This window comes from Dendrobates tinctorius, unplaced genomic scaffold (genome assembly GCF_039654945.1).
Source record: "Dendrobates tinctorius isolate UK_male_01 unplaced genomic scaffold, ASM3965494v1 ptg000177l, whole genome shotgun sequence".
Classification (NCBI taxonomy): Eukaryota; Metazoa; Chordata; class Amphibia; order Anura; family Dendrobatidae; genus Dendrobates; species Dendrobates tinctorius.
In genome coordinates, this window is record NW_027361844.1 from 5,184,268 (window position 1) to 5,201,303 (window position 17,036).

Below are 17,036 nucleotides of genomic sequence, written 5' to 3' on the forward strand. Positions count from 1 at the left end.
ATTTTCTGGGCTGGGACAAGGGATGACTTCTTCCCGTTGACTAACCAACCTAGGCGGGCTAGGGTATAAAGCGTGATGCTGACATTCTCTTCGCATGCCCGAAATGACGGGCCTTTCACCAAGAGGTCGTCCAAGTATGGCAAGACAACTATGCCCCGAGAGTGCAGAACGGCCATGACGACTGCCATTACCTTTGTAAACACCCTGGGGGCGGTAGCCAGCCCGAAGGGTAGTGCTACAAACTGGAAATGCCGACCATCGATGGCAAAACGTAGGAACCTCTTATGTGGAGGAAAAATAGGGACGTGCAGATAGGCATCCTGGACATCTATTGAGGCCAAGTATTCCCCTTACTCCATTGCCGATATAACCGAACGGAGAGATTCCATTCGAAAATATTTGATCTTGATGAACTTGTTCAGGAGCTTTAGGTCCAGTACCGGCCTGACTGTCCCGTCCTTTTTGGGGACCGTGAACAGATTGGAGTAAACACCGAGTCCTCTCGCACTCTGGTACGGGAATAATGACTCCGTTGCGCTGGAGTACCTTGATGGCTCCCAGTAACGCCTCTGCCCGGGCTTCCACTTTGGGAAGCCGGGAAAGAAAAACTCATTTTGGGGGATACTTGACAAATTCTATCTTGTACCCGGACGACACTAATTCCGTCACCCATGCGTCGCACGCTACCGCGACCCAGACGTGGCGGAACCAGAATATACCACCGTGTCGTTTTCTGGTAATGGCTGCCCCGAGTCATTTAGCTGAGGATTTTTGGTATCTGGTTCCCCTTGACCTGGGCTGGCGAGCCCGCATCCTGCCCAGCGGGTTGGCTCTATATGTGACCTGTCGATCCCTGTCTTGGTTGTAGCGAACTGGAGCAGCGGAACTGGCCGCTGCCATCCACCTGGGGTTACGAAACGCCCGAAACCGGGCCTGAGGCTGACGAAACGGCGGCTTAATTTTCTGCTGTGGGAGAAAACTGCTTTTTCCCCCATTGCATCAGAGATGAGTTGGTCTAACTTCTCCCCAAATAGGTGGCTACCTTGATAAGGCAGGGAAGTCAAGGATTTTTTGGAAATCGAATCGGCCCGCCACATCCTTAACCATAGAGCCCTCCTAATGGCGATTGCATTTGCCGCCGCTAGTGCCACGCAATTAGCAGCGTCTAAGGAAGCATTGATCAGGTAATCACCTGCCATCGCGATCTGACTCGCTATCTCTGATACCTCCGTCGGCAGGTCCCTATCCTGCAAAACTTTATTTAATGATTCTGACCATGACATCATGGCCTTGGCTACCCATGTTGCTGCAAATGAGGGAGAGAGCGCTGAACCTGATGCCTCATAAACCGAGCAGGCCAAATTCTCTGAGCCGATCCGTGGGGTCTTTAATGGAAGAAACACTAGGTACCGATAACAAAGACTTCGAGGCCAAGCGTGACACTGGCGGATCCACCACTGGGGATTCCGCCCATTTCTTACAGAGCTCCGGTGCAAACGGATACGATGTTTTCAGCGTTTTCTGGCCTGAAAATCGCCTGTCCGGTCGTTCCCTGTGACGCTGCACTATGTCCTCGAACTCTGGGTGAGTGCCAAATACTCTATGCGGACGCTTGGCCCTCTTAAAGGACACTTTATGACCTGAGGCCAGAGAGACCTCATCCTCGATACCCAAAGTCTGATTGACAGCTTCAATGAGACTGTCAACCGTTTCCAGACAGCCTGGAGCATCAGTGTCATAATCCGAACTCTGTTCGCTCCTGGATAGCGGAGACGATGAACGAGACGCCGCACTCACGGATGCCGAAGCACCGGACGGGCCCAGAGACACCATGTGGGTTCTCTTCCTATGAGCCTGTCTAGAGTGAGAGCGGCCCCTGCAGGCTGGAAGGTGTGAGGTGGATGATCCCTCCCAGACAGGCGAGCTGCCATCTCTGCCCCTATCTGGGGCCCGAAGGGTCTCGATCACCTTTGTCAGAGATGCCATGGACCGGGAAAGCGATAAGGCCCACTCCGGGGGATCCGGACCCCTGGGCTCTATCACGGGGGAGGCTCCTGAGTGCGCTTGGAGTCACAGGCTTCGCATAATGTTTGGCTCTGTGCCCATGGAAACCTAACCCCACAAGAAATGCATGCGGCATAAAGGAATGTGTGTGATTTATCTTTTCCGGACATATTGCTGCCAGGCCTAATTTATATGAGGGTTGCGGGGAAGGGAGAAGGAGGACAAAACACCACCTTTAACCGCCCGTAGCGCGCCTCCAGGGTCGGGGTCCACTTACCCCGTCCTGTGTCCCCACGAGCTCCTGCCGCTGCCTTTGCACTGCGCTGCCCTGCGTTTCCTCTGGGTAGGCCGGGACGTCCTCACCCGATCGCGGCCTATCCTGCAATGAAGCCAGGGGCTCAATTTGTACAGCGTCCGCCCTATCCCGGGGGGGGGGGCCGGTAATGACGTCACGCCGGGGGCTTGGCTTCTGCCCGTGATTTAGTTCATGGCCGAAGCCACGGACTAAATTTTTCATGCCCGCCCGCCGCAGGGGGGCGCTCTCTCTACCGCCGGCACCCAGCGAATGTGAGACCCCCTATGCCGCAAACACAGGGCCGCGGGGGGGGGGAGGAGGATTGCCCTATGCCTCCCAAGACGCCTGGAGCCTCAGTGATTCTCCGGGACGCTGCCGCAGGATCCTCCCCAGCCCTCCATACCTGACTCCGGATCAAGCATACCAGGTAGAGGGGATGGGGTTAATTTCTGGACGGTGCAGGGACCCTAACTCCATCTAACCCCTTCAGGGGGTGAGGAGAGGGACCGTCCGCCGCCTTGCAGCACCGCCATCTAGCGTTGGTGGAGCAGTGGGGGCCGCACAGGCTAGTCTTGTGCCTCTGTGCAAGCCCATGGTTTCAATACCTAGGGGTGGACAGGGCTAAGTCCGGCATTATGTCCCAAGTAGAGGGAGAGGATACGTGGAGGGATACTCGCACGTGCTCGCCCTTTGATGGTTTGGGGAAATCGGATCCTTTCAATAGGATGCGTTGCCCCTGTCTTATCTTCATAAAATAAAAAATAAAAATAGAAGTCTGGGGAAAAAGACCCAGATATGTCCCACGGTGTGGGAAAGGATACGCGGAGACGATACTCAACGCGTGCTCGCCCGTTGATGGTTTGGGGAGATCGGACCCTTTCAATAGGATCCCCTGTCTCATCTTCATGGAAAGGAAAAAAAAAAAAAAATAGTCTGAAGACATCCAGACGTGTGTGCCTTCAAAGGACACTAAGCAAAAAACTGAGTTCCGCCCGCAATCGGGGCGAGGGTGTATGCGGCGGCGGAGGAGCTAACCTTTTTTTGTTCACTTAGTGTCAGCATCCAGGTGGCAGTAGCATACACCCACAGTACCTGTGTCCCCCAATGAGACGAAGGAGAAACATGGTGGTGGCAGCATCATGCTATGGGGGTGTTTCTCAGCTGCAGGGACAGGACGACTGCTTGCAATTGAAGGAAACATTAATGCGGCCAAGTACAGAGATATCCTGGATGAAAACCTCTTCCAGAGTGCTTTGGACCTCAAACTTGGCCGAAGGTTCACCTTCCAACAAGACAATGACCCTAAGCAAACAGCTAAAATAACAAAGGAGTGGCTTCAGAACAACTCTGTGACCATTCCCGACTGGCCCAGCCAGAGCCCTGACCTAAACCCAATTGAGCATCTCCTGAGAGACCTGAAAATAGCTATCCACCAACATTCACCATCTAACCAGAGTTTGTGGAAGGAAGAATGGCAGAGAATCCCCAAATCCAGGTGTGAAAAACTTGTTGCATCATTCCCAAGAAGACTCATGGCTGTACTAGCTCAAAAGGGTGCTTCTACTCAATATTGAGCAAAGAGTCTGAATACTTATGACCATATGATAGTTTTTCTTTTTTTAAAAATTTCTACATTTCTGTTTTTTTCAGTCAAGATGGGGTGCAGAGTGTACATTAATGAGAAAAAATAAACTTTTTTGAATTTACCAAATGGCTGCAATGAAACAGAGTGAACAATTTAAAGGGGTCTGAATACTTTCCCTACCCACTGTAAATTCATGTCATTTTTTGAGAACCCCTTCCCGACCATGACGTAAACTTACATCAAATGTAGTGAAGGGGTTAATCATTTACAGTTCTCTCTGCTACAGAATTCTCAGCATACTGCAATTTTTTTCATAGATTGTTAGTGGAAAAAAAAGGGTCATCAGCATTGCTCCGCTGAATAACATTGGTCCGATGGCTATCTTATAAAAATTAGGACAGCACTCTGCTGATTTATACAGTGGTGTGAGTGAGCTCTCAAGAAGATTATACATACGTATGACATGCTGGCATCTTTGCCGGCAGATGATGGCTGTGTTATTCAGCCATCATCTGCCTCTAAAGGGCCCATTACACATAGCAATATCGCTAGCAATATCGCTGTACGTCACCGATTTTGTGACGCAGCAGCGATATTGCTAGCGATATCGCTACATGTGATACTTACGAGGGGCGCCTGAAAACTTCGAGGCCCACCCATGAAATCTGTTTTGCATGGTCTTGTTTTGCAATGCAATATGTTAGTTAGTTAGTTAGTTGAATGGTCTCATGAGCAATCTGGATTTATTTTGATTTTTTTGTTTCCGTTACAGCGTTTTAAAGTTGGGTCGCAAGGCTGAAATATGGAAATGGAGAAGTTGGCAAAGTTCACACATCGGCTGCTGCAATTCACTCCTGTGGTTTCCAACTGCTCCCTCGGACTATCACCTATTCCCACAGATGAAAAAGCACCTTGGTGGAAGGTGGAATTGCAGCCATTGCAACAGCTGATGTGTGAACTTTGCCAAATTCTCCATTTCCATATTTCAGCCTTGCGACCCAACTTTTAAACGCTGTAACGGAAACAAAAAAAATCAAAATAAATCCAGATTGCTCATGACTTGTTTAGTCCTCATACTGCTCCATCAACTGAAAATTAAAAACATTATGGGCCTCTGACACATGCATTTCGTTTCTTTTTACAAACTTCTGAATATTTTTCACTATTTAAAAACAAACAACAAAAAAATTATGCAGGTTTAGTATCGCTGTAATCATACCAGAGTCATATGTTTACCATATGACTACTGTAAAAACAAAACAAAAAAAACATAACAGAATTGCGCTTTTTTGGCAGTTTTGCCAAACTTGGATCTTTTTACCCCTTCTTTCCAGTACATCACATAAATATGAATGGTGATATTCAAAAAGTACAATTTGCTGCAAAAAATAAGCCTTTGGAAAAAGGGGAGGAAAAACTAAGGCACAAAAACGGAAAGTCGTCATATTAGGAAGGGGTTAAAAGCCCACTTTAGTATCTTTTCAGTTAAGTATTTCCCCATCTACGTTGCAGTTGAACCTACTTTGCTCTTCTACGAGGTTTACGGACGATTACTTCATCAGAAGGCTGGGAGTCCACATCATTACCATTCTGGGTAATTGAAGCATTAAGGTTTTGATTGGTGAAAGCTGTTTCTGCTTCTGCAGTAAAAAAAAAATGGACAAGTTAAAAACAACTTCTTTGATACAATTATCAGAATTACAGTAACAAGTTAATATCACAGATACACAAATTGAACAAGTCACCAATTTTCTAAGTAAATATATTTCTAATGGTGCTATTGACATAAAATTCTCACCAGATGTCGTTTACCACCCATCCGATCCACACAAAGAAATGAAACCATAGATGTCCATAAGTTATGTGCAATAATAAGAAATGACACAGGAAAAAATATTCAACATATGAAGAAAGACATGCAAAGAGCCATGGAAAGTCCTGACACTAGCTGAAATCTATCAGTAATTAGAAAACAATCATGCCATTTAGTGAAAAATAACATCAGCTGCTACATCCAATGGCTTATAAAAAAGTCTCTCATTACCAAGGTGCCACACAAAAAACATTTAATGATGGGTAAATCCAGTGAGCTAGATCAAGACCTTTGCAACCTTATTGTTGCAAAACATACTGATGGCATGGGCAAAAGAATTTCTAAACTACTGAAGCTTCAGTCAGTACTGTTGGGACCATAATTCAGAAGTGGAAAGAACAGTTTCATAATAAACTGTCCACGACCAGGTGCATCCCACAAGACTTCAGACAGAGGAGTGAAAAGTATTATCAGAAGAGTTGTCTAAAGGCCCCGTCACTCATAATGATGCACCAGCAATCCCGACAACGATACGACCTTGTCAGGATCACTCGTGCATCGCTACATGATCGCTGGTGAGCTGCCAAACAGGCAGCTTCACCAGCGATCAGCACCAGCGAGAATGCTGGTCTCTAAGGTAAATATCAGGTTACTAAGCGGCGCGCGTCACTTAGTTACCCAATGTGTACCTTAGAAACCTGCGTGCTGGCAGTTCCCGGCGCGAGCTCGCAGGTCTCTAAGGTACACATCAGGTAACTAAGCCCCGCGCGCCGCTTAGTAACCCGATATTTACCTTAGAGACCAGCTCCCAGCTCCTGCTTAGAGCACTGGGAGCCTCGCTGATCATTGGCTCCCGCTGCCACACGCAGCGATGCGCGCTGGCAAGCGGGAAACCAGCGATACCCGGCGGGGGGGTCTGTCGCTGATCCTCGTCACACACAGCGATCTCGCTGGCGAGATCGCTGTGGCGTCACAAAATCAGCGATCTCGCTAGCGAGATCGCTGTGTGTGACGGGGCCTTTAGAGCCAAGGACCACCTGTGGAGAGCAACAGAAAGACCTGGAACCAGCAGGTACAATGGTACAAGAAAACAATACGTAATGCACTCAACCTCCATGGCCTGTATGCACGCTCACCACGGAAGACTACACTGCTGAACAAAAAGCACATTCCAGCACATTTAAAGTTTTTTTTAATCAATAAACTTTTATTGAACGCCAAATAACAGTTTACAGCACAATAATTATTTTACGTGTTGTCATACAGTACACATACAGGAATAGTGCCTATATAAACCAATTATTCATTCAATGACATTCAAATAACCAACACACAGTTCTCCCCTTCCCAACCTAAAACTAACATTCACCCTCCCCATCCGCTTCTACAGTGTGCATTAAAATAAAACCATACCTGTACTAACATAGGTGTTACTCTTAGACAATTAGTCAAATACATTACCCTATTACCCAGACAAGCGCATTTAAAGTTTGCTCAACAAGTAGACAAGCCTGTGAAATACTGGGATAATACAGTCCTGTCACACGAGACCAAAATTGAACACTTTGGATGCCAAAATACACACCATGTTTGGAGGCCAAAAGGCACTGCATATCACGCCAAAAACACCATACCAACAGTGAAGTTTCGAGTTAGGAACATAATGGTGTGGCACTGGTAAACTTCATATGATTTGATGAATGGAAAACGTACCGAAACCTTCTTGATAAAAATCTGTTGCCATCTACCAGGATGATGAAGATGAAATGAGGGTGGACATTTTCAGTAAGACGATGATCTCAAACACACAACCAAGGAAACCCTAAATTGGTTTCAAAGAAATAAAATAAAATTGCTAGAATGACCCAGCCAATCGCCAGACCTGAGTCTAATAGAAAATGTATGGAAGGAACTAAAACTCAATTCATAGAAGGAGCCCACGGGACCTTCAGGATGTGAGGAGTGTTTGTGAGGAAGAATGGGCCAAAATCACACCTGAGCAATGCATGCGACTAGTTTCTCCATACAGGAGGCGTCTTGAAGCTATCATCACCAACAAAGGCTTTTGTATGAAATATTAAATACATTTCAGTAAGCGTGTTCACTACTTTTTCCCTGTGTAATTTCTTATTATTACACAACCTAATTCATGGACATCTATGGTTTGACTTCTTTGCCTGTGTGGATTGCATGGGTTGTTACCAATATCTGGTGAGAATTTCATGTCACTAGCACCTTCAGAAATATATTTACTTAAAAAATGGATGACATGTTCAATACTTTTTTCACCTGCTGTATGCCACAAATAGGTGATCTACAGCTTCTTATGGATTCCCTTCATGGTGACTTGCATAAATCGAAGATTGTGGGAAAGACTCTGCAGAAGGGTGCAGCTCACTGCATTATGTTCTATGGAGGTTATAGAAACAGCTGAGCAAGTCTGCTCACTCGCTCATGTAAGACAATTATGGCCCAACCTACAATTAGAACATCCCTTTGATTGAACAGGAAAAAATAAGCTAAATTGTACGTTATGAGACTAAACTGAAAATTACTGCTAGATAAAAACAAGAAGACTGAAACAGAGAAACACAGTACAACAAACGTGAAAAGATAACAAAACAGGGTATTTAGTCGATATGTTTCAACTAAATACCCTATTTTGTTATCATCTTTTTACAAGCACTTGCTGTTTATAGTTAGATATTTTTTTACAGCAGAGTATTTTTTCACGTTTGTTGTACTGTTTCTCTGTGTTTCAGTCTCTTGGTGGTGTGAACACTGTCTTACCGACTTGTTCACTGTATGTGCATGACCCATGCGTTTGTATTCAATTAGATAAAAACAAGGCATAAACTGAGATGTAAACTGTTACTTTTAGGATACGTTCCCACGATGAGCTTTTGGTGTGTTTTGTGACATTGCATATTTTTGCAGTGTCAAAAACGCAATGTCTTACAGTTCCAGAAATTGGATGGGATTTACAGAAATCTTTTGCCCTCTCAGCTTTGTATTTTTTTAACTCTGCGTAAATTGACCTGCGGTGCGTGTATCGAATCAGCAATGGCATTTTCTCTTGTGGGTACGCTGCGTTTTCTCTGCAGATTTTCACCATAGATTTGCTTTAGAAGGAGAAAATCCACCAGCATAAACGCACGTGTTTTTAGTGAGTTTCCTTGGCGGAAACACATAAAAAAACCGCATGTAATCCACACCCAAGTATATCAAAGTTTCATCAAAGCCAAAAACCAGGAAGCATCAACAATAAAACAGCTTTATTTAAAGCATGACACACCAAAACCGCATGTTAAAAAGGCAAAAAAAAAAAAAACGCAATGAAAAACTGCAAGTAATCTAATATAAATAGGTGCAGAAATTCTGCAGCATCAAAAACTCACCAAAAGCTCATTGTTAGAATGTAGCCTAAATTTTAAATACCACTTATTTTATAAATCAATAGTGCACACAGAAATAATAAACTTTATAATGTATCTTATCAGATAAGTCACTTCTTTCTCCCCCTGCACTGATCTTTCATTTTCAAAATTCTCAATTCACAAGTAAAATCTGTATTCAGTGAAGCCAGATTCTCCCATTACTGACATAGAAGATGAGAGCTGCTACTCATAAAATTTTATATAGAAGGGAGGATGACTTTTGCCTCTGTCTCCTCCCTCAACATAGAATGTTATCCGTAGAACGGGCCATCTCCTATCTCAGTAATTGGAAAGTCTGTCTTCACCTGAATACAGATTTTACCCTTGGACTGAGAAATTAAGAATGATGATCCTTCCTGATGGAAAAGGAAGCATATTTTCTCTGATAAAATATATTAGAAAGTTTCACATTTTCATATGCACTATTCAATTCAACTACTGAATATTAAAACAACTGCTATTCTTTAAGTACCGGAACTTGCCAATTAATATTTGATATGGTAGAGAAAAACATGGTGCCATATGCAATCAATTACAATTTCTTATTTACATTTTCATTTAGATTATAGATTCACATTTAACAGACTAACAGCTACATATACACAGTGACTTGTGAAAGTATTCACCCCCTTGGCTTGTTACTTATTTTGTTACATTACAACCTGTGCTTAAATATTTTTCTACTCTGAAGTATGTGTGATGCATCAGCACTAAATAGTCTAAGTTGGTGAAGTGAGAAAAGGAATAAGTTTATGGGATCAAATAACTAAAATTGGCATGTGAATATGTGTTCACCCGATTGCGATGAAGCCCCTAAAAATTTCTGGTGCAAGCAATTACCTTTTTTTTTTTTATTATTTTTTATTAACTAAGAAAAAAAGAGAAACAACATGTACACATATCAAAATAATACAAGTGCATTTTGTCAAAATAATTATGGGAAAGTATCAATTTGCATATTATCTTTGAAGGTACATAACACAAAGGCACTTATCAATCTAATTAAACTACAACTATACCTAACACACTGCCTAGTACATTACAAAATACTAAAAATTATGTGATGCCATAAATATATCTCAATGTATTGCAACTACAACAGTCACGGTGATACTGAGCCTCCACTCCCCGATATAGTGAGACGAGAGGAATTCCATCTGTCCCAGATTTTGCCGAATTTCCCTAGACAGCGCCTGTTTTGATAAAGTGTTTGCTCATATGGAATGACCGAGTTTACCAGGTCAATCCAGGCTCTGAGAGAGGGGTTTGACCCTCCCATCCAACGTAGCGCCAACACCTTCCTAGCCAAAAAAAGTGTCTCGCGTAGAAAAATCCTAACATAGTGTCCCCAATTCTCCTCGTCTAGCACCCCGAATAAACAAACTAATGGACTAAGAGGAACAGGAATTTGCACTAAGGATGTTAACAGCGATGTTACTTCAGACCAGTATGAAAGGACAATGGGGCATCCCCACACCATATGTACAAAGTTTGCTTCCATTGTATGACAACTCAAACATTTCGAGGATTGGAAACGACCATCTTGAAAAGTCGCGATGGAGTTAGAAATGACTGGTGCAAGATATATAATTGTGTCATTCTATTATTGATAGATGGAGATACTTTAGTTGGAGATTCAAGAATCTCCTCCCAATCCTCTGCCTGACCATCAGGAATGAGATCTCCCCACTTCCCCTTAATTGTTGTCATAGCAAAGTCAGTTCCTGCAGACATGTACATATTAAAGGCCCCGTCTCACATAGCGAGATCGTTAGCGAGATCGCTGAAACGTCACAGATTTTGTGACGCAACAGCGATCTCGCTACATGTGACACATAGCGGCGACCGGGCCCCCCCCCGCTGCAATCTCGCTGATCGTGCTCGAATGTCCTGGGCAATTTCTTGATCGTTGGCCTCCCGCTGGCCAGCATGCATCGCTGTGTTTGACGCCGACGAGCGACCTCGTTGGCGACTCAGAACTCAGGGACGTAGGCGGGAGTCGTCAGAATCGCTGCTGTGTGACAAGGTCCCAACGACTGCCAAGGTCGTTATACGGATCGTTGCTGCGTCGTTGAGTAGATCTGTCTGACAGCTTACTAGAGACCATTTAGCGACTTACCAGCGATTCTTACCAGGTCGTATCGTCAGGATCGCTGGTGCGTCGCGTAGTGTAACGGTACCCTAAGAGTAGAGATAAGGCCCTGAGGGCCTTGGGATTTAAGGATTCCTATTAGAGGGAGAGATGAGATAGCTTGGGTCGTACACGAATAACGTAAATGTGAACAGACAGCTGATCTGAGTTGAAGATTACTTAAGAATTGGGATGTAGGGATATTATATTTAAATTGGATTTGTTCAAAAGACATAAGGATATTACCTTCATATAAGTTTTTAATCAAAGAGACATTATGTGAGATCCAAAAGCCAGCGGACGGGACATTAATCAGAGAGGCAGCACAGAGACCAAAGGTGACCCTGAAGGAGCTGCAGAGTTCCCAAGCAGAGACTGAGGTATCTGTCCATACGACCACAATAAGTTGTACACTCCATAGAGGTGGCCTTTATAGAAGAGTGGCCAAAAAAAATTGTAAGGCTCATTTTGAGTTTGCCAAAAGACATGTTGAAGACTCCCTAAATGTGTGGAGGAAGGAACTATGGTCAGATGAGACCAAAATTGAACTTTCGGGCAGCCAAATTAAATGCTATGTTGGCAGAAGGGACAGGGATAATATAATGGTCTGAGTCGAGGGGAAGATGGATGATCCGAAATGCAGGGATATTCTTGAGCAAAACCAGTTTCCATCGGTCAGTTATTTAAGCCTGGGACGGAGGGTCACCTTCCAACAAGACAATGATCTACAGTATACTGCTAAAGCAACACTCAAGTGGTTTATGGGGAAATGTGGAAATCTTTTGGAGTGGCCCAGTCAGAGCCCAGACTCTAATCCAACTGAGAATCTGTGGTCAGACTTGAAGATTGCTGTTCACCAGAGGAAACCATCTAACTTGAAGGAGCTGGAGCAGTTTTGCCGTGAAGAATGGGCAAAAATCCCAATGGCAAGATGTGGAAAGCTCATAGAGACGCATCCAAAGCGACTTGCAGCTCCAATTGGAGCAAAAGGAGGTTCTACAAAGTACTGACTTTAGGGGGTGGATAGTTATGCACACTGACTTTTACAGTTATTTTGTCCTATTTGTTGTTAGTTTTACTATAAAAAGAAATCCAAATGTTCACAATTTAGGCTTGTTCTTTGCATGAACTGATGCAACTCCTCAAAAAAAAAAAAAAAAAAAAAAGGTGAAATTCCAGGTTGTGAGGTAGTAAAAGCTGAAAATGGCAACGGGGCTGTGAATAATTTTGCAAGTCACTGTAGGATAGTCTGCATAAAAAAGGAGTAATTCTTTAAATACACTGCCATTCTAATATACAAGTATGACATTACAACCTACGGTATATTTTTCCAGTGTACCAAGAAAGACCCCAGACAGATTAAAGTAGAACAAGTAGAGTACAGTGGATTTAATGGAACAATAATAATGATAGTAGTAATAATAATAATAATAATAATAATAATAATAATAATAATAGTAATAACATAAAAGCTCCAGGCCGCTGATGACTTTGGTAGGATTTGAACATGCAAGGTAAGAGCGCAAGCTCCTGAGGAATAAGATGTGTAACTCAGGATCAGAAGGTGAGTAAAGCAGAGCAAAAAAAAAAGCAAGAAAGAAATTATAATGTTCATAAAAGATGAGTATTTACATGTAAATTGGAAAATGGTGTTAAGGATGAAACACAACTATAATAACTATAATATCTGGACAGGCCTGTATCATAACTTTATAATCCAGCTTACCTACAAACTTCTTTTTTTTCCTTTTTCTTCTCTCAGGTGTTAGAGGTTCTTTACTTTCTGAGGATTTCGAAACTGTCTCCTGTGCAACATCCTCTGCAAAAGAAAAAGAAACAGAACATAAATATATACATGCATAGCAAAGATTGAAACAATCCGGTTACCTCTGTCAGTCACAAATAACACCAAGCTGACACCCCTCCCTGAGCTGTTAGTAACACTTCCTCGCCTATACCTTTTAATACAAGATCTAGTACTTGATAGATACAGAACGGTAAAAAAGTTTTAGGCAGGGATGGAAAAAATGCTGCAAAGTAGGAATGCTTTCAAAAACAGAAGTTTAAAAAATAAAACACAACTTCTCAATTAAAATGTGAAGTGAAAAAAACAGAAATGTAAATTAAATTAATATTTGGTGTCACCGCACTTAGCCTTCAAACCGGCATTAATTCTTCTTGCACAGTCAAGGATTTTGTAAGATTATAGTCACATATATGAGTGACCAATTATACTAAACACATGATAATGATCATCATCTTCATCTGTAGTCATTGATGAAACAGAAACAGCTGTGTAGGTTTAAAACTGGGTGAGGAATAGCAAATGTGAGGTTGTGGAAGACAGTTTCATGTCACAGCAGCAGGACAATGACCCCAAATATACAGTCAATGTCATTAACTATCTCCAGCGTAAAGTAGAACAAGGAGTCCTGAAAGTGATTATATGGCTGCCACAGAGCCCTGATCTCAACATCAGAATCTGTCTGGGATTACATTAAGAGAGAAGGATTTGCAGAATCTACAGATCTGTGGTTAGTTCCACAAGATGTTTGTAACAATCTCACTGCCGAGTTCCTTGAAAACCTGTGTACAAGTGTATCTACAATTGATACTGTTATGAAAACAAAGGACGGTCGCACCAAAACACATCTATATTTGAAAGTATTGTTACTTTGTAGCATTTTTCAACACCTGCCTAACACTTTAGCACAGTGATGAATATGTAAAACATAACTGGTAAACTGATGGTAAAGAAATCATTCAAGAAAAATATGTCAATGTCTGTACTATGGAGGCATTAGGAAACAAAAAATAAAATATATATCCAGCCCCGTAAACGATACAAGCTGGTATTAAGTACAATACTATTACCAGGGTCTATGCTAGACAAGTATCAAAAGCATAGTTATACGTGAAGACAAGCAGAATCCCTACATAAATACGTTTATATGGTGCACTCATTTTTTTCTCTTTTTACCCCTTCTCAACATGGCCAATTTCACTTTTGCTTTTTTTCCACATTCCTTCTTCCAAAAGCCAAAACTTTTTTTTTTCTGGCCACAGAGGTGTAAGGGCTTGTTTTTTGCAGGACGAGTTGTACTTTTGAATTACATCAATCATTTTACCACACTGTGTACTGGAAAATGGAGAAAAAAATGAATGTGTCACCATTTTCCGATACTTGTAACATATTAATTTTTCGTTTCAATCGATTTAGCTGTATGAGGACTTATTTTTTGCAGAGCAAGACAATGTTTTTATTTATATTACCGTATATACTCTCTTATAAGTCGACCTGAGTATAAGCCGAGGCACCTAATTTTGCATCGAAAAACTGGGTAAACTTATTGACTCGAGTATAAGCCGGGTATGCATCCCTATCCTGGTATACATGGCTCCCACATCCCTGTCCTTGTATGCAAGGCACCTTATCCCCTATACTTGTATGCAAGGTTTCTTATACCCTATCCTTATATGCATGGTTCCTATAAAAAAATAACAAAAAAAAAACATCCTACTTAAATTGTCTGCCTTCGCTGCACCTCGTTTTGGCGCCAGTAGCAATTCTGTCCGACCGATCACGTGGCCCCGCTTATTAAGGTAATGAATATTCACTCCACGCCTATGGGAGTGGAGAGGCGTGATTATTCATTACCTTAATGAGCGGGGCCACGTGATCGGTCAGACAGAAGAGCTGCTGGCGCCGGAATGAACAAGATGCAGCGATGTCACGCAGGAAGGTAAGTAGTATGTGTACTGGAAGCCGGCGGCTGCAGCTGTCACTGTGCGCTATTACAGAGCAGTGAATTTTCATTTCTCTATAGTGGTGGCACAGGCTTTAGCCACAGCCGCCGGCTCCTGCATCGGTGACCAGCTGCTCCCCCTCCCCCGCCGTCTTTCTGGGACAAATGACTCATGTATGAGCCGAGGGGGGCGTTTTCATCACAAAAAAATGTGCTGAAAAACTCAGCTTATACACGAGTATATACGGTATTTAGGAATAGATATAACATTTTGATCGCTTCTTACAGCATTGTTTGTGGTATGGCAGTAACCAAAAGAACGCAATTTGGGCATTTTTTAATTTTTTATGTTTATAGTGTTTACCAATCAGGTTAAATTATTTTTATATTTTTATAGATCAGACTATTTTTGGATGCAGCAATACGTGTATTTTAAATCATCTATTTTTTTCCACTGTATTTATTAGTCCCCTTAGGGACCTTGGACACCATAATGGCATCTGATTGGTTCCAAATCATCATCTGATTGCTTGTACTATACACTGGAATACCACAGTATTACTGCATATAGTAACAATCACAGTCTCCTTTGAGGCCCAGTCATAGGCTAAGTTTCAAAGGACTCCAAGATGACAGGCACGAAGGTCATCAACAGAACCTCAGCTGTCATAGCAACCCATAGGCACCCCGCGATTGCGTGCTCCTTTGCTTGCGTGCTGTTAGTGCCGCTGTTAGCGCGGTATTTAACGGATTACCAGTCAAGGGTCGGGTGGAGCTCCACTTGCGGCTGTTGAAGGAAAGTCCTGGCTGTGACACAAAGCCATTATCTGCCGAGTACACCCGTTACCGACTTGTACCATATATGGTGGATGTCTGTAAGGGGTTAGAGTTTCCCAATATTTGCCCCAGATTGACAAAAAAGGTACCAAACGTGGTGCAGGAAATGTGAAAAAGCATGGAAAGCTCCAATAATCCAGGATTTGCTTAATCACAGTGGTAATATTTAAGGTAAGTACTGATCATCTGAAAAATCATAAGCACTGCATCAATCAGGCTCCATATATTTAGTTGTAGCATGATGTATAAATGCTTGGATGTTGTGCTGAAAAAAGACTGCAGAATAAGAGACATCCATGATGAATTCTACAGAGACATCCATGATGAATTCTACAGAGACATCCATGATGAATTCTACAGAGACATCCATGATAAATTCTTCTAAATAAATGTTATGACTTTCATTAAGAGACAAACTCCTATCTCTCCGACCGCTCCTTTACTGTTTCTTTTGCCGGTTCCTCCTCCTCTCACCTTCCTCTTACTGTTGGGGTTCCTCAAGGATCGGTTCTAGGCCCCCTCCTCTTCTCCTTGTACACTGCCCCTATTGGTCAAACAATCAGTAGATTTGGTTTCCAGTACCATCTCTATGCTGATGACACCCAATTATACGCTTCTTCTCCTGACATCACGCCAGCCTTTCTAGAAAACACTGGCGATTGTCTAAACGCTGTGTCTAATATCATGTCCTCACTATATCTGAAACTGAACCTATCAAAGACTGAACTCCTTGTGTTTCCTCCCGCTACTAATGTACCTACACCCGACATTGCCATTTCCGTCTGTGGTTCCACTATTACTCCCCAGCAACATGCCCGCTGTCTTGGGGTCATACTTGATTCCGAGCTTTCCTTTGCCCCCCACATTCGATCACTGGCTCGCTCTTGTCATCTGCACCTCAAAAACATTTCTAGAATTCGACCTTTTCTTACTTTGGACTCTGCAAAAACTCTTACTGTTTCTCTTATTCATTCTCGTCTCGACTATTGTAACTCTCTTCTAATCGGTCTCCCTCTTACAAAACTCTCCCCTCTCCAATCTGTCTTGAATGCTGCAGCCAGGATCATATTCCTCACCAATCGTTACACCGATGCCTCTACCTTGTGCCAGTCATTACACTGGCTACCCATCCACTCCAGAATTCAGTATAAACTTATTACCCTCACCCACAAAGCCCTCCATGGCTCA

The 17,036-nt window shown here is 43.0% G+C and overlaps 1 protein-coding gene across 1 annotated transcript in view; it reads right to left on the reverse strand.

Annotated features, from left to right (window-relative positions):
- Positions 1-17,036, reverse strand: part of TMEM237 (transmembrane protein 237) — a 95,213-nt gene that overhangs the window by 52,278 nt on the left and 25,899 nt on the right. Inside the window, 2 exon segments of the mRNA XM_073551428.1 lie at positions 5,407-5,524; positions 12,992-13,084. Coding sequence (XP_073407529.1) covers positions 5,407-5,524; positions 12,992-13,084 — 211 coding nt within the window.